General features: G+C 32.4%; 1 protein-coding gene across 3 annotated transcripts in view; it reads right to left on the bottom strand.

The window, feature by feature from the left end:
• The window catches only part of LOC143252473 (ceramide synthase 6-like), a 46,139-nt gene that overhangs the window by 19,525 nt on the left and 4,888 nt on the right, over nt 1-21,726 (bottom strand). Inside the window, exons 2-12 of one of the 3 annotated variants that reach the window (XR_013029009.1) lie at nt 19,212-19,332; nt 17,945-18,057; nt 15,233-15,290; nt 14,295-14,345; nt 13,720-13,812; nt 12,679-12,807; nt 11,732-11,838; nt 11,109-11,262; nt 10,463-10,554; nt 2,080-2,116; nt 1,626-1,786 (exon numbers count right to left, since the gene is read on the bottom strand). Coding sequence is in view for 1 of the 3 variants with exons in the window: in XM_076504652.1 (XP_076360767.1) it covers nt 10,468-10,554; nt 11,109-11,262; nt 11,732-11,838; nt 12,679-12,807; nt 13,720-13,812; nt 14,295-14,345; nt 15,233-15,290; nt 17,945-18,057; nt 19,212-19,332 (913 nt within the window). In the remaining 2 variants the exon portion in view is untranslated. Of the gene's footprint in view, nt 1-7; nt 1,787-2,079; nt 2,117-4,364; nt 10,555-11,108; nt 11,263-11,731; nt 11,839-12,678; nt 12,808-13,719; nt 13,813-14,294; nt 14,346-15,232; nt 15,291-17,944; nt 18,058-19,211; nt 19,333-21,726 lie in introns of those variants that run through there. The other 2 variants (XR_013029008.1, XM_076504652.1) reach the window with 2 other exon arrangements.

Raw genomic sequence — 21,726 nt, 5'->3', positions numbered from 1 at the left:
ACACTTAATTTAGACCAATACTTTATTTTTCTAAATGGCATATGCATGCTTTTCTTTACAGAAAGGCAAAGATCACACTTAAATATACCCATTGTTTACGTAAAATATGAGAAAGTTGGTGTTAAGTGACAATGTTAACGTAACATTTAGTAGGAATATACGACACTTTCCTACGTAACTAGTTTTAATATTATGAACTAGATTTAGAAATAGAAGAAATAAAACAAATTAATTTCTTGTAAAATAAATAAGATCTCTCTCCCCTACTCCCAAAAATAGAGAGAGGCCAATATAAGCTTGAATACTTGTATATAACTTGTATATATTGTTCTGGAAGAGATATCCAAAAATATTAATTTCTACCTCATAAGACGTATTATTATTATTATAAATAATGAAATAAATTTGTGATAATATTTTAATAAAATTTATATTTGCTAAATAAAACCAGACTTGAATTATTTCCTCCAATAACATTGTTCAGTCATGGTGTTTTGCCCAATTACTTAATGTACAGTTACAACATTTCAATGAAATATGAACTATACAATAGGTAAATATAAACAGTTTTTTTTTTTTTTACATTCAGATGAAAGTAGTGAGAATTATGGAATTTTTATCATATTTCTAACAAATAACGTTTAACTATCTTGTAAGCAACTATTTTCCACTTTATAAGGATTTTTGTGTCCATAAAAATCCCTTGAACAAAACTTAAAACTACATTTACAAACATCCAGTGTTTCACTTACTGTTCCAGTTACTGACATAGCACGTGCTATCAATAGCAGTTTAACCTGCTAAAGTAAAAATAATATATGATAGTTAAGTACAAAGCAAAATTTATACAAGCCTTATCCATATCGCACTTTTAACAAAAACAACAACACTATCACCGGTCATGTAAACATTTCACACAGAAGCTTACCACCAGTCATGTAAACACTTCACAGGTTCTTCAAATAGTCTTAGTTGTAGTTTCACATCTTTTGTTGTTTCAATATTTATTTTTACTTCAATTATGAAACAGTCATGAATATTAAAAACCAACTGAAATTTTTGTTAATCATTCCAAATTATAACATTTTTTAAACACCTTTCTTTGGTCACTTGTAAAGACTGATATAATTTTACAAAGGTTTGTGAAAAAAATACAATCCATCAATATATCTAGTCAAATAGCAACAACACCTTTACTTGCCAAGACATATTAAGTACTGGGTGACAGCATGTAGAAAATCATGATAAATCTTTCCAAAATGTTATTACTTAGGTTTAAGTAAAATTTTGGTAAAACAAGTCACATAGATGGTGTTAAACAATTCTTGGGTGTTACTTGCATTATGAAAGTGCACTTGCAAGTTACACAGTTGACACAAAGCAAGATATAAGCAAGTAAACATCGATTGAACTATAAATATTACATAAATTTGATGTCTTAGTTAACTACTATGTTAAGACAATTGCATTTAACACATTCTTAGAAATTTATTTTAAAATTACTGTTTAGTCAGTATGCAGTATGTGATGTTGTCTGGGTGATCCTTAAATGCCAACTGCTCTTGATCAAAATGCATCTTTATTACTTGGAGTTATCAGCATGTTAAACTACAAACCATACTTACTAGCCATCATTCAAGAAGTACCATTATTTCAACATATCACTTCCTTAACCAGATCAGATAAAATTACTTGATACTGACATTACTAAGTCTTTCATCTGTCCAACATTTTAAGGAATAATGAAAACCATCAATGGCCCACAGCTTCAGACTAAAACTTTCAACTGAAAATATAAAAGTTGTGAGTTTTAAATCAATAAAATAGATGCTACTCAAAACTATCTGTATAAATTATTTGATAATGAAAAAATACTGACAGTAATTCCATACATTTCTTCTGAGCATATGATTGAAGTACATCTCAATTTTTCTAGGATGTATTTATTCATTACAGAAATCTTGTCCAATACTTTTATTTTGCCATAAAAACAGATTATGTAGTATTATAGCTTAAAGCCTACAAGATACAAAGAACACTTATAGCTATTTTACAATGTTTAGCAAACAGGAAAGTTACCTCAAATCAATTTGTCAGGGCAGCCAAGTCTTCCAAACTTTAATTGAAGAATAAAAATATCACTCAGAAATTACTTTCTACGTGCATCTAAGAAATTGCTTTAACTTTATACAGTTTACTTACCTAATTTTAACAAAATATCTATAATTATACAAAATTATGAATAAATGTAAAAGACAAAAAGACAAATACGTCAAACACACCATATCTACCACGTGCAATGGTTAACAAAACCTTTTATCCAATACCATAACTCATCAGGCCTTTAACATGAGTATACAAACACAAACTGAACAAATTTACATATAGACAGGGGATCGAGGTTCATTATTTTTATCTGTTCATTCCTCGTTTTTCCAAACAGTGAAGCTCACTCCCCACCCAGTTTTCTTTCAACTGTCTACGTACCACATTAGGGCCACAGTTTATTGCTGTGATTTTTACCTACACAACATCTCTCAGTTGTACTCTTCACTACAGCTTTCCAAACGGAATGCAGAGCTAGATAAGCAGTTTAAGTTTTCTATTTTCAAGTTTTCAATGAATAAAGCTTTTCAGTTGGTATTCACATTACACACACACAAATAACAAATTAGATGTGTGGTCCCCAAAAAGAAATACTAAAACTGGTAATTTTAGTCTCATTAACTTCTGACGACAGTTAAGTCACCATAAGTGATAGTTCCTTCTAATACAGCTGCTGCAAAAATTAAATGACAAGAAATAAGATTAATTAACCACTGCAATAACATTTAGATAATGGGGAAGGACTCTCTGTTACTAATTAACCACTACAATAACAATTACATAATGGAGAAAGACTGTGCACTCTGCTTTAAAAGCAGTCATTCTAATGTTCTGTGAATTGCAGCTTCAAGTTATTTAAAAACTGTTCATTTTCTCAATTTCTTAAACCATAACTCAAAACATAAAACTATTTTTAATAATATGAATTCCAAATAATCATTAGGTCTTAAATATTAAGTCACTTATGACTAATTGTTAAATTCTGTTTTGTTCAGAAACATCAAAATATATCTCTGATTAAAAGACTTAAACAAAATTTATAAAGAAATAATTGAATCTAAGTTCAGAAATAAACTAGTTGAATGTGTACAGAAGAAACCAGCATTTAAAAAATTTACACATGGAAGTCAGTAATCTGGCAATATAAAAATAGTGATAAATAAAAACATATTTAATAAGCTACTTAATGCATATTTATTAATATTTTGTGTGATAGTAAATAAAAAAGTTCATATATTTAATTTAAGATTTTCATTCAATTTCATGCACAGTTACTTGAAGGTTTTCTATTTGAGAGTTAGAAGAGCTAACACCAACCACCACCAACGTTTAGGCTACCCCTTATCAAACACTGTTACATAAGTGAAAGGTTGGGTATTTTTGGCTGTGGAATTCAAGCTAATTATCCAGAAAATAATTAATTGCAGAAAAAAAAACTTAAGCTTAACAAGAGAAAGAAAGAAATGGGAGTAAGATATAGAAAAGGAATGATGCACGTTAAAGTCCAAACTGTTTTGATATCCGACTCCTATTCACTTTCTGTAGCAGGTTGCAGGAATTGTAAATGGCCCACGTCAGAAGGAAAGAGAGAAACAAGTTTCAGAAAAAAGGTAAAAATAAATGAATGAAACAAACAAAAGGGACTAAAACTACCAAGAACAGAAACGGTAGACCTAAATAACACAGAGAATATGAGCCTAACTGAATGCACAAAGATGGAAAAAAGGGGAATAAACTTTTAACTTGAATGGTACCTTACACACAAGTGGCCTGAACAACCAAGTCAGAAATTTTATAGTTCAGATATAACCATTCTCATTAATGAGAAAAAAGGGAGCAGCCATCATCACAACTTTGTCTGAATGACCATTACTCTTGTATCAAACCCAACAGTCGAGGGTGTAGATGTAAAGTATTGTCAGTTCTCAAATTCTGAATCCTTCAATCCACAGCCTGAAATGGATAAAAAGCCTTATAAACACCAGATGTAGCAGTTGACTTGTTACTGTACACCTTTCTTTGGTGTCATTCAAAAAGTTACTGTTATTAAATGCTAACACGGCAGTAAAAATGACAGACGGAAAGCTGGAAAAAAAATCTAATTAAAAAAAAAAAAAAGACAGCAATGAATAATAATATAAGGGTAGAATATAAAGTAAATAACATGTTTAATGGATAGAATAAGCGGAAAATCAATAATAATAATAATAAAAAGCTCACTGGGCCTAAGAACTTAGAAACATACAGTATACCCTCACCTGTTCGCGGGTTAGGCTCTTAACCCTATCACATCGTATGCCGGTATACCGGGCTAGCGTCATAACGTCATAAAAACGAATGCTCGATAAACCGGGTTTTTGTAGGTCATAGAGACTAAAAACGCTTTTCGAGGGTATGTCTGTATTTACTCTCTCAAGCAGTTTTATCGATTGACGTCTTTATCGAACAATGGGCTGAGCTGCTATTGGCTGACTGCCTCAGCTTCCCCCACAACGCAAACGGCAAAGCACAGCCGGTAACGCACTACACACACACACACACACACACACATACAGAGCTCGGTCCCGAGGAGGCTAGGAAATAGGTTTGAATTTAGCCAGTGGCTGACAGCTTTAGTTTCTCCTTCTTGCTGATTGGCTGCATACGCGTGCTGCTGATCAGCTGTTTCTCTCTTTCATTCGCGCGTGAGTTTTCAACGTGGTTGTTTGGACTGTAAATTCAAGTGTTTAATTTACAATATTATTTACACCCTACAATGCCATTCAAACGCCCTACACCTCCAGCTTCTGGCAAGGAACCTAAGCGCCAGAAAAAGGTTATGACCCTGCATGAGAAGGTACAACTGCTTGATATGATAAAGGAAGGAAAAGGTTATGCTGCTGTAGGACGCCATTACGGAGTGAATGAGAGCACCGTGCGTTACATAAAGAAAAATGAACAAGCAATCAGAGCTAGTGTAGATACGAATTTTTGTGGAAGTGCTAAGATGGTGAATGTTGTAAGAAATAAGGCAATAGTGAGGATGGAATCTGCCTTAGCATTGTGGATACAAGACTTGCGAAAGAAAAATATCCATTTGGACACCAAGATCATTCAAAAGAAGGCATTGAAATTATATTCTCAATTCACTGAAGGACAACCAGGACCATCAACAGCAGCTGATGCCGAAGAATTTCATGCCAGCAAGGGTTGGTTCGATCGTTTCCTGAAACGTTACCAACTACGATTTGGAAAATCCCACGGAGAAGCTGCAGCAAAGTATCCTGAGGCCTTTAAAAAACTCATTGAGGAGAAGGGATACAAGCCAGAGCAGGTCATCAACACGGACGAGACTGGGTTGTTCTGGAAAAAAAAATGCCTTCCAGAACTTTCATCATGAAGGACGAACTGAAAGCCCCAGGATTCAAAGCACAAAAGGACAGAGTGACACTTATTATGTGTGGCAATGCTGCTGGCTGGATGATGAAACCCGGCCTCATTTATAAATCTGCAAAGCCCAGGGCTCTGAAGAACAAAAATAAAAACACTTTGCCTGTCTTCTGGATGCATAATTCCAAGGCCTGGATTACGAAGCTCCTGACATCCAACTGGTTTCATCAGTGTTTCATCCCTCAAGTGGTAGAATACCTTCGCAAAAAAGAACTCGAATTTCGAGTGTTGCTGATCATGGATAATGCTGGCGGTCACCCTGTGGATTTGTATCATGAGGGAGTCCAGATCGAGTTCTCCCTCCCAACACAACATCCCTCCTCCAGCCTATGGATCAAGGAGTGATTCGTGCCTTTAAGGCACTTTACACTGGCAACTGTCTTCAACAATTAGTTGATGAAATAGACGAGAATGAGGACTTCCAGTTGAAAGTGTACTGGCGCAATTTCACAATTGCATCGTGCCTGACAGTCATACACAAGGCACTTCGAGACATGAAAAAAAGAAACATTTAACGCATGTTGGAAAAATCTGTGGCCAGAATGTGTTCATGATTACAAAGGGTTCTCACCGGATGAAATTCAACATGATGCTGTCAACAAGTCAGTTAAACTAGCAAAGTTAATCGGTGGTGAAGGCTTTGATGACATAACTTATGAAGAGTTCAATTACCTGATTAACGCCCACTCTCAGCCTCTAACGGACGAAGATTTGGCAGAGTTGACGAAATCTGCCAGTGAAGAAGAAACAGAGGGCCAGGAAGAACCATCACAAGAGGAAGAGGGTCTAATTCTAGAACGGTTGGCTGAACTCATGTCAAAAGCAAAGGATTTGCAAGAGACTGCCAAGTCATGGGACCCTTACATGGTTCGTTCGCTGCAATTCTCAAATGCAATTAACTCTACCATGTCGACTTACAAAACTATTCATCACTATGAAAAAACAACGGAACCAGCTGCCAATAACCATGTTCCTAAAGAAGGTACCCAAAACGTCAAACCAAGCCACACCCGAAGAAAGTACGACACCTCCTCCTGACTCTCCTAAAGAAACAACACAACATCTTGACTCTCCTGAAGAAATGGAGCTTTCTCCTTAAGTGTCTGAAGAGAAGGAGTAATTACCTAAAGTGCTGTAAAGCAGCAGCTAAGCTGTGCCATACTGTACATTAATGTTATCATCATCATCGTATGGCACAGCAAATTTCATCATCATTCATTATTGGCGAGTGCACAAACAATATTAAATTTTTTTTCAATTATTATTGCAATACAGTACGTATTTTTTTCTATAAATGCATACACTGTATATACAGTGCATATTTTTGTGACCGTGTATTAATAATGTTTTTAATTGCATATTATTACTGAATTGTACTGTACTGTATTATTATTACCTGAACTGTGCGCACTGTATTTATCTGTTTAAGTTTGCCTTTAAATTTGTTCCACTTTCTGTCAATTCTAATACATGTGTTGTACGCATAGAAAATGACTTTACGGTACAGTAATACAGTATGGGTAACTATACTATGCGGTGTTACTGTCCTCCTGTATTTACGTTTCTTTTTGATCAAAATATTGTTGCAGTACGAAATTAAAAAGTGTTTACATTATCATTACTACATTAGTGAAATACATGACTGCATGCAATATTACTACATTATTACTGTATTAATGAGTAAGAGTGTCTTTAGAAAGTGTCTGGGAAGCATTTAGTACCGTATATAATCTCATACATAGAAGTTTTAAAACTGCATCCAATATTCGCGGTTTTTCGCTATTCGCGGGGGGTAAAGAACGTAACCCCGCGAATAGCGAGGGAATACTGTATTCTATATTTATTCCCTTACAAACGTTTGTATATTATTGTTTGAAATCACCCACTTACCTGTAACCACATAACAAATCTCAATGAATTGAGTTTTTGAAAGTTAGGAAAATTGGTCATCTTATGTGCAGAATTATATATTCGTTTAAGAATTATTTACTATGAATACAGGTTTACTCCCCTGCCACTTTCAGCATACCACGAACATTATCAAATGCGTAATATTAGATATTCCCTGTTAAAAATAAATAAAAATCAGACACAAAGTTCTAGGAAATATAAAAGCAGTTTTCTATTACATGCTGTTTTAACAAATCAGCAAGTAACAAATGTTGAACCAACACACTATACACACACACACACACACACATCAGCTACTAAAGATCTCCCCCTCTTCTAACTTGAACTACAAGTCAAATCTGGGGATTTGTCCATTATTTTTTATGACATGCTCATGGCCCAAAAGTGAATTATTTTGTGGTAAACCATGGATCTCAAATTCAGTCACACAAACTAATCACCAGCTACCTCAATCCAAATAACACTTGACAATGATCTTCGCCACGTAATTAACAATTTCCATATTTTTCTACCCATTTCCACAAATATTTCAGATTAAATACAAAGACTGATTCAAAGTAAGGATTTTAACACTACAGTTTTTACACCACTTATCCATGGAACAGTTTTATCCATTAATTGACATAAATATGGTGGAGAGAGATAATACAGGGTTAAAACAATAAATTATAACATTATCTAGGAAGTACTCAATCACCCAACAAGTTCTGTTAAGATTGTTGTTTAATCAATCCCATTGTTACTTTGTTTGGACTAGTGCTTAGCCTGAGAATAAGCATTTACAATAGTTCTTGTCATTGGTTAAATATATCAATTTACCTAACAGAACAGCTGCCCCAGTTTTATGGCCCTAAATGCTAAAATCAAAGTTCTTAATAGTTACTACTACTGTTACAGAAAGCCCTTCTTACTAATATTATGGAGAGAGAGAGAGAGCTCACCTTCTTATGCTTACTAAAACAACAGTTGATAATTATGCCATGTTTTCATGTTCCAACTTGGTACATGCCCAGAAAGATACAATATGGTCTATCTGTACTATGCCTACCACAAATATTGAAATCCAGTTACTTGCATCAGGTGTTCCGAATTAACACTTAACAACTGAACTGCTGGGGCTCATCTACTGAATAAGTTTATTCTTTTAAAGGGCACAACACCAATTTATAATTACTGCTAATTATTGTGGTTTGTTTCTTGTCAAGAACAAAGCAAAACCCAATTCTTAGGGTCACAAGTCCACAGGCCTGCTGGCTAGCCATAAGGATGGATAATTCCTAGAAAGTTTGTATATTTGAAAAAAAGTAAAGTTTCTTTTGCACAGTTACACAAATGTACATATGGACCAAGACAACACACAGTTGCTCAGTTGATTTAACATTAGCTAAACATTTCTCTTTATATTGCAACTAATTTGAATAAGGTCTTTTTAGGGAAGAGGATTTCCTCTTAAAGTTCAAATGTACCAATATATATATGTGCAGTAAACTAGCTTCCACCTCGCATTATGCGTGAATTTGTTTTTTTAAAACCATTCTTAAATATAAAAAGTTTGCTTAAGGTCTTGGACCCGGTCAACTGGGTGTTTTTTTTTTGTTTTTTTTCCCAACATCTTGCCTGTTCTATTCTCTGTATGATCCAATTCTTACAAAGTATTCCATTTACAACTTCCAACATGTTTCAGATTTTCCACCTCTTTCCTTCATTTTGTTGTTTACCTTCTTGTCTCGATCCAATTATGCCAACAATTGCAAAGTTTTTATGCCCCTTTTGCATTTTTCTACTTTCCTGCTCTTTACATTTTTACTTTAGACATGTGAAGGAAGCAATCAGCAGGAAAGCATTGGGGGGTTTACAAATTTCTTCCTTTTATTTTATCCCCATTTAAATAAAGTTGGACCTCTCCATCCAATTATTTTTCAGATAAAATATACACAATTATGACCAGAACAATACAGTAAACTTTTGAACAGATACATGCTTATTGCATAGTTTCATGTAAAAAACAACTTAAATGTACAAATATACTTATGTACGGTTTTTCTAAATCACAGTTTATACTTAAAGTCATGTTTGCATGTACTGTATGCAAGTTTAATCTGTACTGCACTTATACAGTAGTTTTTATTATTTGGTTTATTTTTACAGTTCGGTATTTAAGTATAGTTTTATAGTGTGACAGAGTAAAGAGTAACAATGTATTCAAGCAGCATGAACACAGTCTATCAGCTCAGCTGACCCCACACTGGAGAAGTAATGTTTACTGTAGCTGGCACACCAATTTACATGCATACAAATCAGAGCAAGTGTAAAGGGTGATAAAATATTAATGTATTAAGTGTACATACAGGAAACAAGCTTTTAGGAGAATGTTCAAGTTTGTTGCATACATAAAAATCAGGCAAGTTACAAATGTGACTACTCAAGATAAGTCTGAATTGAAGACAACAGTGGCAAGTCTAAGTTAAAGGCAATGCTCCTGTGAAGAATAAAAGTTGTCATTTTAGTTTATTACAAATTGAATTTCATAATTTCCATGGATTTCGTTCTTCTAAATTACATCCAATGTATACTCTATCACAACGAGTAATTAAATCAGCAAGGCTGAGTTACCAATTGTGCATTAAATACACCATATGTATATGACAACACTAAAAAATTATGTGGCATGCACTTTCACCCCAATATAGGGTTAATAAAAGAAATTAAGTAGCTTATGAAATACATTTTTAATTGTTACACATATTTAGCTTGCAAGTTGATAATGACAAATACAGATATTTATAATACCATTACAGCGTTATCGAAAACAACTGTCATTTTGGTCACAATAAAAATCAAAATGATAATAATGAGCCCTGCAGTGATGTCTACCAATTACACAGGTTTATAATCATGAAACACACATTAACAAGAAACTCCAACTTCATATTTCAAGTGTTGCTTGGAATGCCATAACAATGACCGACGGTGTTCGACATGATAATGATAATGACAAGATTTCCGAGCATGTTACCGTTCTCAGGACTGATGACTTTTTCTATTTTGGTTCGAAATGTTTTCACTGCTACTCTCAGCATTACTGCTGTCACTTCGTAGATCCTTCACCTAAGTTTATTTAAAATAAAGTATCGTAAACAGAAAAACTTTGATAATTAAAAAAAAAAAACCTGTTACAGGTGTAATTTTCAACTACAACTTAGAATCACAGCATATCTTACACTAAGAGACCTATAACAATTGTTTTTACATTGAACTACATTTGTATAGCGAGTAAATTATTAAAATTAATAAACATGGACATCGTAAGCTACAGTCATAATACTTTCAATATTCCAGTAGCCAAAAAGTGTGCTCCGATAGAAGCAAAACCGAAATTAAATGAGACTAAAAAACTAAAGCTAAACAGATTAAACATGAAACATTGCACTCCTCGTGGATAAAGTTTAACAATGCTGTTGTTCACCTAAATCTCATGAATATGTGTAAAATAATTAAACTTAAGAAATGAGTTACCTATAGCAATGTTCAAAATTTAAGCAAACAACATGAAATATGGAAGAGTTTAGGAGTTCAGTATCTAATGTCTACAGAAACACCCATCATCATCGATTCAGCTACAAACGTTAAGATTCACCTGCAGAAACAAAGAGAGAACTTACACCTTTCCTAATAGCCTGGATGGCAATACGGATAATAATCCAGGTCCATGCAATGTGAAGAAACTGAAGTGCTAGAAGCAGGGTATTAAAGATGTAATATACTGGAAAGAAGTCCAGAATAGTAATCGCTTCGTACATTGTACTGTAGATTATTCTGTAAAATAAAGATATTCATATTACAAATACACTTCAGTGAAAATTATCTTAATCAAATATTACTAGTACAAGTAAAATGAAAGCTGTTACATACTTCACAAAGAAGAGTCATAAATACCATACATCTGCTGTATGTTACTTTTATCAAACCGTAGTCAATATCATAAGCTATTATAGTCTCACAAAAGCCTAACTCTTAATAGTCAGTCACAATTAACTTCTTATGGTTGGGAAAAATTTCATCCATTTTAGCTTATTACAGATACTGTTAACTCTTTAAATTTAAAAAAAACAAAAAACCTTCTATTATAAGTGTATGGTTTACGTGTCTGTAATTTAAGTTCATAAAAAAAACTTTGTAAAATGGTACAAGTTATAACAAACTTATTTCATAGATTGCTATTGATAAAAAAACTTTGGATATGGAAAAACTAAAAAAGATACTGTGAAAGGCAGTAATTACACACCTACAAGGGAAGAGTCCTAGACGAGAAATGATCCAGGCTAGAGTGAAGACTATGAATGATATGTCTGCCAAGTTTTGCTTCTTTAAGTACTTGCACATTTTAGTTACCTTTAGAAAAAAAAAGAAGTTACCAAATAGCAAATTAGAATACAATTATGTAACAACCTTCAATAAATTAGATATTGGTTAACAAAACAGGTAGTGTGAAATCTTAAAACCAGGTCACCCAAAACCTTGGAGGAGAAATTTTTTCAAATTTAAAATAAAAATAAATTAGGAGGTTACAGAAGCAGTTATTGTAATAAAAAATTAAAAGAAGCATTATTTTAAGCATGAAGATCTCCATTAACTTGAAGTAAAGAAATCAAATTCACATACAAATAAATAGTAAAAAAGAAGATGTTTCGTGTATAGACTTGAAACTCACAGTAAAACCCACAAAATTTCATAAAGATACACAGTACTTTTAGGATTAGAGATTCATGGTGGTTGTAAGGTCAAAAGAGGCAAACCGTTATACATATAGTTAAACAGATTTCTTCTGTTGAAATACACTCACCACTAAGTGAAACTTCAATAAACTAATTAAGTTTCAATTTTGAACATTAATAATCAATTTAAAATTTATCCCAAATGTCTAACTCAGTAAGACTTTAATGACCTAAAGAAAAATTTTAAAACCTTATATATAACCATGTTGAAACTGCTTTAAGGTTAAATTTGTGCAAATTTAACTCCTATACATCTGGTTAACAAAGTACAGATCTAGATTATCCATGATCCAATTATTTGAACCAGTTACTAACTCCAAAAATCAATTAAAAACTGATATGTAGGTGTTAAGATTGCTTACAGGTTTGAGTGTCTTGTAACTGTTACACCCTATTAATAATGACGATTTTACTACTAGACTAAAACCTTTTAAAAACAAACGTGTCCATTTCTCACCTCCAGAGGAATATCTGCAAAGTCATGAACAAGCATGACTAAAGTACCTATTCTCCAAAAGTTACAGGCCCATGAAAAACTCAGTAATGAGATAGTGATAATGTGATGCATAAACATCTGTAGAAAATCCTGAAAACAAAGTTGTATTTATTACAGAATGTTTTTAAACACTGGAATTCTGTGGAATATAAAACTAAAAATCAATGATTTTGGAAATATGGTATTTAAAAAGAAACTGAATTTAGTAAAATAAGCAATTCATAACTTCATACACACAAGGCAAACTTACTGTTCTATAGCAAAGTTACTCATTCTCGTGTTACTATATGAATGAAACACACCCAGATGCAAACAGAAAATACAGATTACAGAAGACAGTACCACAACTTACAAGATGTGCAATGGTGAAATTACATATTTTAGTAAGTATGAAAGATAAGTACATGTAATTTGCTGTATATAAAAAACACACACTACATAGCTAAGAGTACATGCATACCTGAACATTACACCCATATGCTTGTTGAACATTTCATTTCAAAACCATGGGCATTATACATTAAGATGGAATTGGTGCACCTTTACTGCTATAACCTCCACTCTTCTGAGAAGGATTTACCAGATTTTGGAACATGGCTGCAAGGATGTGCTCTTATTCAGCCACAAGAGCATTAGCAAGGTCTGCATTTGTTTATGGCTTAATTTATGGTTATAATTAAGCCAAGGTTGGGATTTGCTGTTTTTAACAGTCCTTCATAATTTTGTATATTAATTTAGCTTCATTTGAATGCGATTATTTAATTTCACTAAAATATAAAACATTTAATTGGATTGCAGCTTACCATGCATAAATACATCTGACAATAGAAATCCTTCACAACAACATTGTTTAAATAATAATGATCTGAAGATGAAATTACTACTCTTCCAAGGTTACTCCAATTGGACACGTACACTACCAAGCATGTTCACGTAATTGAACATGCTTACTTACTGGTAGGCTGTGTGAGAAGTTATGGTATGTTGATTCTTCTAGCTCACCTTTCTCTTAATGTCCATGAACTGAGAAAATGTAAGAGACCAGTAGAAACCTAATTCTATCATGTAGTACCACCATACATCACTGGTTACTGACTGCAAAAGAAAAGTTATGTTGGTCCCATTAGAGGTCCAAACGTTACAGTATTAACACTTGTACAAGAACAAAATTGTAAATCAACAACTTGCAAGTACGACATATAAAAATATAAGTTTTGTTCAATATATTAAGAACAGATTTTTTAAAACCATTAAAAAAAAAACAACAAAAAAAAAAAACTTATGAAATTAAACTAGTACTGTATAAAAGTAAATGATTTATTTTAAGTTCTAAATTGTTTTCTATAATTTCATTAAACAATATTTATCTGCAAAGATTACCATTTAGTTACCTGGTCCTCAAGTTTGTTTATAAACAATTGGAAGGAAGATACTTAAAAACTATGAATTGTTCTTCCAAAAATCAAGGTTTTAGTGCCACAACTTCTACCTGACCATTTTCATTGAAATGAAGAATCAGGCTCTTGTAAAGCTACATGAAATATCACATTAGTTTAAGTAATGCTACAAACACCAACCTGATGTGGGTAATCATACCAGCAATGCCTAGTGTCCCACAGCCAAGGTTTCTAAAACAAACCAAACATTTTAGTTAATCCCAAATTTGCATCAATAGCTTATTTTAAAACAAAATTACATAACTGGCAAACCACATTTACAGAGCTACCTTAAAATGTTATGTTATAAATGCTACACAGAAAAACAATTAAACTAATGTTTAAGATTAGTATTATTTTAGTAACTAGCTACAATATCATGCTATACAATAAAATTACATTGGCAAATGTTGACAGTCACCCAGAAATAGTTAAGTTACCATTAACTCAGTTTACTCCAAGTCCAATAAAAGGCAATATGTTGCTTGGAAAGATGATTTTAGTTTAAACTCATGTCCACTATCATGGGACAAAAAATAAAACAGCATTCTCTATCTTTCATTTTAAAATATTTATAGTTTCATTTCCAGGAAAAAGCTTTAAAAAACTTGTGTAAACAAAGGTTTCTAAGGAATGTAATAAACAACTAAATGGAATAACGTTTGCAAAAAAGTAACCTAATTAGATTTTCACATCTATTGTACATCAGAATATTATTTCAGTAAGTAGCAGCAGATGCATCTGTTAAAATATTTTAAAATTACTTTACAATTACTTGAATACACAAATAACTAAAAGTAGCCACATTTTCAATTGCTGGTTGCATAGTTGTAGGTAAGTAATTTTTTTTTCTTCTTACTAATAAGAAAATAAAAAAATAAATAGTTAACACAAACGTCTCAATACACAAGATTAGTTTCTAACTATTCAAGAGCTGTTTAAATCACAAGCCTTAGTTCAGAGATTTGCAAGTCAATTTGCATAATAAATAGCTAAATATAATCCTTATGACAGATCTGAAGTAGTTTGTTACATCTTGGTCTGTTCAAAAGAAGTAGTGAATTCAGATAAAAACTTACGTTGAAGAGAGTAAACAACCCATACAAAAATGCTGAAAGGTAAAACGTGAACCTCCATCTGTAATAAATTTATAACATTTTGTTTTGAAGAAAAAAAGAATTTAAAGGATAAGTAAAAAATATTTAGACTGCAAGTCTTACAGAATTTAGAATGAACATAAGAACCATTACACATAACCGTAAAAGACATTTGACATGTTCCAAGACTGAATCCAACAAAATATTATTAAAAGATGACAAAACCCTAGTTTTGCAGTTCTTATAGATAAAACACAGAAGAATAAAATGTAGATAAAAAGGCTCAGAAAATAAAGCTTTTGAACACTGCTTAACAAAACAGAAGTCACTCTGCAACCAGGAAGAATATAAAATCTCCATTGCTTGTACTAAGTTATATAGTAGCATTCACTTCATAATACTGAACAGATCATAAAATAAAACATTTAGTCAAAATAATCTGATGATGAGAAAACCCACTTATATAATTTTATCTACATTAAAAAAAAAAAAAACAGGTGGTATGGGTAGGAAAGGCACTAAGAGGTGTAAACAATGTTTTGGCCTTCTTTGGTCATTGATAGGGTCACATAGAAAGAAAGGGTTACGGACCTATAGCGGACCACATGTTTGAAGGCAGTTATGTAATTGAGTGTAGGATTATAGAAAGTGTGCTTAGATGTTTGATTATATTTATTAATATAGGTATAAAAGGTGTTCCTTTGTATTGATTTATTTTGGGCTTGAGTTGTTGTATAAGTAAGGCTTCTTTAATTTTGCATTTATTTATTTACTTATTTATTTAGTAGTATGGGGTTTTCTATGGTTTTGTTTTTGATTTGCAGCGTTCGAAAACGTGCAAAGGCAACTTTTATCGTTCTTTGAATATGGTTTCCATTTTTCTACAATATAGAAATTGTGACAGTTATCCCATTGTATTTTATAATTAATGTTAGTGTGGTGTTTGTCAGTGTAGTTTTTACATTGTATAGATCGTAGTTTTGTGCCTGGTTTTTTGAATAACTTTGGTATTAACTGGAAGGTCATGTTTTGTTGCAAGTTTTTGCCAAATGTTTGCGATTTTTTAATTCATAGGATACATTTACTTTTGTTAGTTGATTTTGCTCTCTCTCTCTGTGTGTGTGTGTGTGTGTGTGTGTTGATGAAGTATTGTTTTGTCTAATTCATCATTAATTTTATTTGGTGAGAATAGTTTTATGGCTGCATTTATTTGGTTTCTCAGTATATTGAGTTTTTGTTTTGTTCATGTGATGAGTCCAAAGGAATGTATAGTCCAGTATGGGCGATTTTTTGGTGGATTTGTTTTGAATTGTGTGTTGGTTCTTGTAATTTTGAGGTTAAGAAATGATATTTGATTGCTTTCTTCCTATTCACATGTGAAGTTAATGTTGGGATTATAAAGTTAATGTGACTGAAAAATATTAAGTGTGTGTTCTGTAGATTTGAATCCTGCAACCGTGTCATCTACATATCTGTACCAGTATAGTAGTGGATATAATGTAGTTTTAATTCCTTGCATTTCAACCACAACCCTCATAAACTAGATTGTCCACTACAACCAATAAATGTCCACATATGAATCATTTAATTACAATCTTGGTCAATTAGACAAAATTAAAAACAATACTTCATGAGCATCAACAAGTTTCCTCCACAAACCGTAGAAAACATTATACGCACACACCTAGACAGAAAGCAAAATCAACCAACTAAAGTAAATGTATCTCACGAATCAAAAAATCATGAAACCATATACTGCTGCATACCATATATTCCTGACATCAGCAGACAAATAAACATTTGGCAAAAACTAGTAACAAAATATGACATTCCAGTTAATACCAAATTTATTCAAAAACCAAGCACAAAACTGAGGTCTATACTATGTAAAAACTACACTGACAAACACCACACCAAGATTATTTATAAAATACAATGTGATAATTGCCACGACTTCCATATTGGAGAAACAAGTAGAAAAATGGAAACCAGATTCAAAGAACATAAGTCACCTTCACACGTTTTCAAACACTGCAAGTCAAATAAACACAACATAACCATAGAAAACACTCAAATACTAAACAAAGAAACAAATGCAAAATTAAAGAAGCTTTACTTATACAACAACTCAAGCCCAAAATAAACTAATACAAAGGAACACCTTTATACCTGTATTAATAAAATATAATGATACATCTAAGCACACCCTATACATTCCTACACTGAGTTACACAACCCCTTCAAAACATGTGGTCAGCTATCAGTCAGTTACCTCTTTCTTTGTGAACTTGATGATGACTAAAAAAAGAAGTTGAAACGTTTTTTAGTGCGTTCTCTACTCATACCAGCCGTTTATAAATATACAATTTAGTCAAAATGTAATTGTTTTAATTTCCATCTACCTCAATTTAAATATACAATTATCAGCCTGTGTTTAAAGGATACAAAGTTAAGCACTGGAAAGTTTTAGTTAGCATCTCTGGTGGAGGATGTTTAAAGCAAAACACAATTAAGTTATTTGAACAAACAATACACAAGCATACAAATTAAATTTCAACAATTTTAGAAAAACTGGTCACCTTTTTAAAAGGCACCTAGAAACTAATGTGTACATTTCTGGTTGTTGTTAAGTCATTATAACAAGTTCTTTTTTCTTTAAATTTAGTCTAAATTAATAACCAGTTTCATACTTACAAACTCTCTGTGAATTTAGTGATGGTTAGTGGTTTATCTTGGATTGTTCGTTGTCTCAACCATCTTTCCACCTTTCTTCCAGGCCAGTCCAGCTGCTTTGCCAAACCTTGTATCTATTATTTCATTCCACAAAAAGTATAAAAACCAATTCAATCATTGACTGTATACAATGTATAAATAGCTCATAATATTATATTAGTATTACATTAAATTTATACAATTCAATGAGAAATTATGTTTTTTTACTTTATTATATTTGAAAATTTCAGAAAAGCAGAATATTTAGACAGAAATTTAATAGTAAAGTTTTTTTTTGGTACCAATTCTTTTTATGCAGCCATTATGTCCAAGCCACACATCTGAACACTTGTTTGACAAAAAGGGTGTAAACTTACAAGTGATAAGCCACTCGACTAATTGTCACCAACTTTGCTAATTAGTTTTATGGATTGCCAGAGTGCAACATAAAGATTAACACCAAGATTTGACACCCTTACAATTTTCTTGTAAGTGCTATGTTTCATTCTCCCAGAAGTGTACATAGTGGGTGGGGCAATATCGAACCCCCGTATGTTCTGGGGTCCACTTATAACTGGAGAACCACTGAACTAATTGTTATAGAACCTAACATGTAACCTTATGGTCCCCAAGCAAGTGGCAAAGGAGGGTTTGTACTTGAAGTTTGCCCTCTTTACCCCCTCTTCCTAAGCTTGTTTTTATGCATTGATGAATGGTGAATCAGAGTTCTTCAAATGTGGTGTTACAGACATATCTCACAGTTACACACATCTAGCTTACACACACACACACACACACACACACACACAGGTCTTACATTTTCTCAGTTCATGAATATTAAGAGAAAGGTGAGCTAGAAGAATCAACATTAATAAAAACTAAACTCTGAAAATATTTTAACATTTAAACTGTTCAGGAATTTTTTTTATGAAACAAACGTTAGCAACTTTACACTTTGTACTCAAAACCACAAACAAGTGCATTGATACTACCTGTATATTGAACAGCTGTGCTAACATTAAGATTATAGGCTGGATTCCTTGAAGGGTTATTAAATGATATCTAGTCGTAACCACCTTGTTGCATTTCCCATAAAGAAACATTCTAATGGTATCTTGTTCATCATTACACAGCTACATTTTTAAAAGAAACCAACTTGAAACAAGTTAACTTTATGTACAAGCCAACAACTGTCCAATTGCATAAAAATGCTATATTCCTATTTTTCTTTACATGGGTTTTTTTTTACCTGTTTGTAAGGTATTCGGCCATTTGCTTTGAAAGCTTTTTCTAGGATGGGATTCTCTGGTGCTTTCTTGGGTCTTGTTACCTTCAAACCAAAGTATACTGCTATTGGTGTAAACACTATCCTAAAAAATAGTTATAACAAGAAGACATTAAAACACTAAAATGTGCTTTAACTTAGAAGTTAGATATCTTCTAAAAAAACAATATATTAAAAAAATCCAATTCCCTTTAAAACAACAAAAAAATACCCAGCAAGACAGGCCAGATCAATCTACAACAAAAAATGGAATTTTTGTCTAAAACATGTCAAAATCAGTTCATCCATTTTAAAATATTTAGTGTAAAAACATACTACCAGATCCACAGTGCTTTGTCTTGTTAATACACAAAAAAAGAACTTGTTCTACTGCATCAAGTGAAACTATGAAACAACACATCTGTTAAAATGGTAAAAGACACTACACAAATTAAAATGTTCTGCATATAGTTGCACCCTATCTACAGGTGCACTCCTTTTTACCTTATCTAAACTTTCAGGTGTTGGGTACACATGTGTACAAAGTTTCAAAATACAAGTACATATAAACCATTTTAATAACTTTTATGTAAAGATATCTTCAGTGACATTTCATCATTTTGCACTGCTTTTACAGCAATATTTGTAATTAATTTTGTTTTTCAAATTCACGTTTCTACCCTGAAACATTTCCAGGACCAGGAATGATAGACAATACTGTAGGGCTCCCAGGTCCAGACATTTTCAGGCTGAGGAATGAAAGAAAACTATGGTGTTTCTAACCCTAAGCACAACACTCACTGCCAAATTTCAAAGAAGCAACAGGTAATACAATTAGTATTAGCAGTATTAAAAAAAGACAAGTTAGTTCCAATAACATCCTTACAATGATATGAAAAAAAAAAAAGTTAAAAGAATACACAAATTTTTACTCAAATTCTTACAAAGTACAGAAAACCCTGAGGAGACTTTTTAAACAAGTGTTGAATATACAAGACTATAATGCAAGTGTTAATTTGATGGTTTAATATTAATTTAAATAACAAGAGAGTTAAAAGTAATTGTTTTAAAAAAGGCAATAGTTGTGATGTTTGGTTGTACAAGTCATACATTGCATTTGTAATTACATTGTTGTCTAGTTATCATCAACAACACTGTTGACTTCACAACTTAAATCTGTGGTTTTTTTTAGACTTTAGTGAATAAGATAAGCAGGTAGCTTGTAAGCATCAATCAAGAAGTAGCATGTAAAGTGTTGAAAATAGTTTGATCAAAAGTTAGTGAAATAAAACATGAAGTTAGGCAGAGGGTGAATGATTAGCTATAACAGGCAGCATGTTAAAAATAATTTCACAGTTTAATAAATATAAATAGAATACCGTATTTTCCGGTTAATAAGCCGAGGCCAATTTTCAGCTCTGAAAATGAGGGTTTTTGCTTATTACCGCCCAATAAGCCAAAGCCATTTTTAAGAAGTGACAAGTTTCTTCAAAATGATTTCTTAGTCTTGTTTCAGCATCAGCATGCATGTTGTGTGCGATCATTGGCGTTCTGTAGTAAAGCAGAACGTGTCGTATTGAGACAGAGATGGAATCAATATGTCATTCGTTATTGGCTCCACTCACTGTAATTAGGTAACCAATGAAATTCCAGAAACAACGTTTCACTGTAGTCTTAACGTGCTTTGCTGATGGGACAAAATTACCGCCTATGGTAATTTTCAAAAGAAAAACATTTCCTAAGAAGATGAAATTTCAGAAAGGAGTGATCGGCCAATAAGCCGACCCCCAAAAATCAGGTCCAAAATTTAGGGCCAGAAATTCGGCTTATTAGGCGGAAAATACGGTAGTTTGTTTTGTCAAAAAGTAATTAAACCTGGCTGAATGGACTTTGAAGGAAGAATTATTTGAATTTCAGGATACTACTCTGGTGTAGTGAAAGTAAATTATTCACCAATACTATTACAATAACAGAACTAGTTTGTCTTGTTAACTGGATTCTAAAGTAATTGAGTTAGCCTCACTTCACTTTTTGACAACAAATTTAGGATTAAAGATACAAACATGATAGACATAAAATTTGTACAGTTTAACTTGTTTTGAATGTTATTTTGAAACAAATTGTATGCTATCCATTTGTTGTTCAAACTTACTAACCACAAGTCAAAAATACTTCAGAAGAATCCAAGTAAATATATGTAAAACCCTGACAATAAGAACTTTAAGCAATAAACCAATTTCCTACAACTAAATCTTAAACATACCACTTTACTCACAGAGGAGATGGATAATGTAACAGCCATCCTGTACATTAACCAAATACAAGCTTTTACTATACTTGCTTATACCGTGTTGTGCAAGATATTTATCTAATTTTATTAGTGTAACATGTAGCAAAGTGTGCTAAATCTAACATAGAGGTGGGTAGTTTACAGGCACAAATTAGCATCATGCAAGATAGTTAATTTAAATTTATTAATGTCAAAAAGAACAAGTGAAAT

The sequence above is a fragment of the Tachypleus tridentatus genome, chromosome 6 (assembly GCF_004210375.1).
Source record: "Tachypleus tridentatus isolate NWPU-2018 chromosome 6, ASM421037v1, whole genome shotgun sequence".
Lineage (NCBI taxonomy): Eukaryota > Metazoa > Arthropoda > Merostomata > Xiphosura > Limulidae > Tachypleus > Tachypleus tridentatus.
Note: the sequence above shows the minus strand (reverse complement) of the source record. Positions and strands in the feature narration are given on the sequence as shown.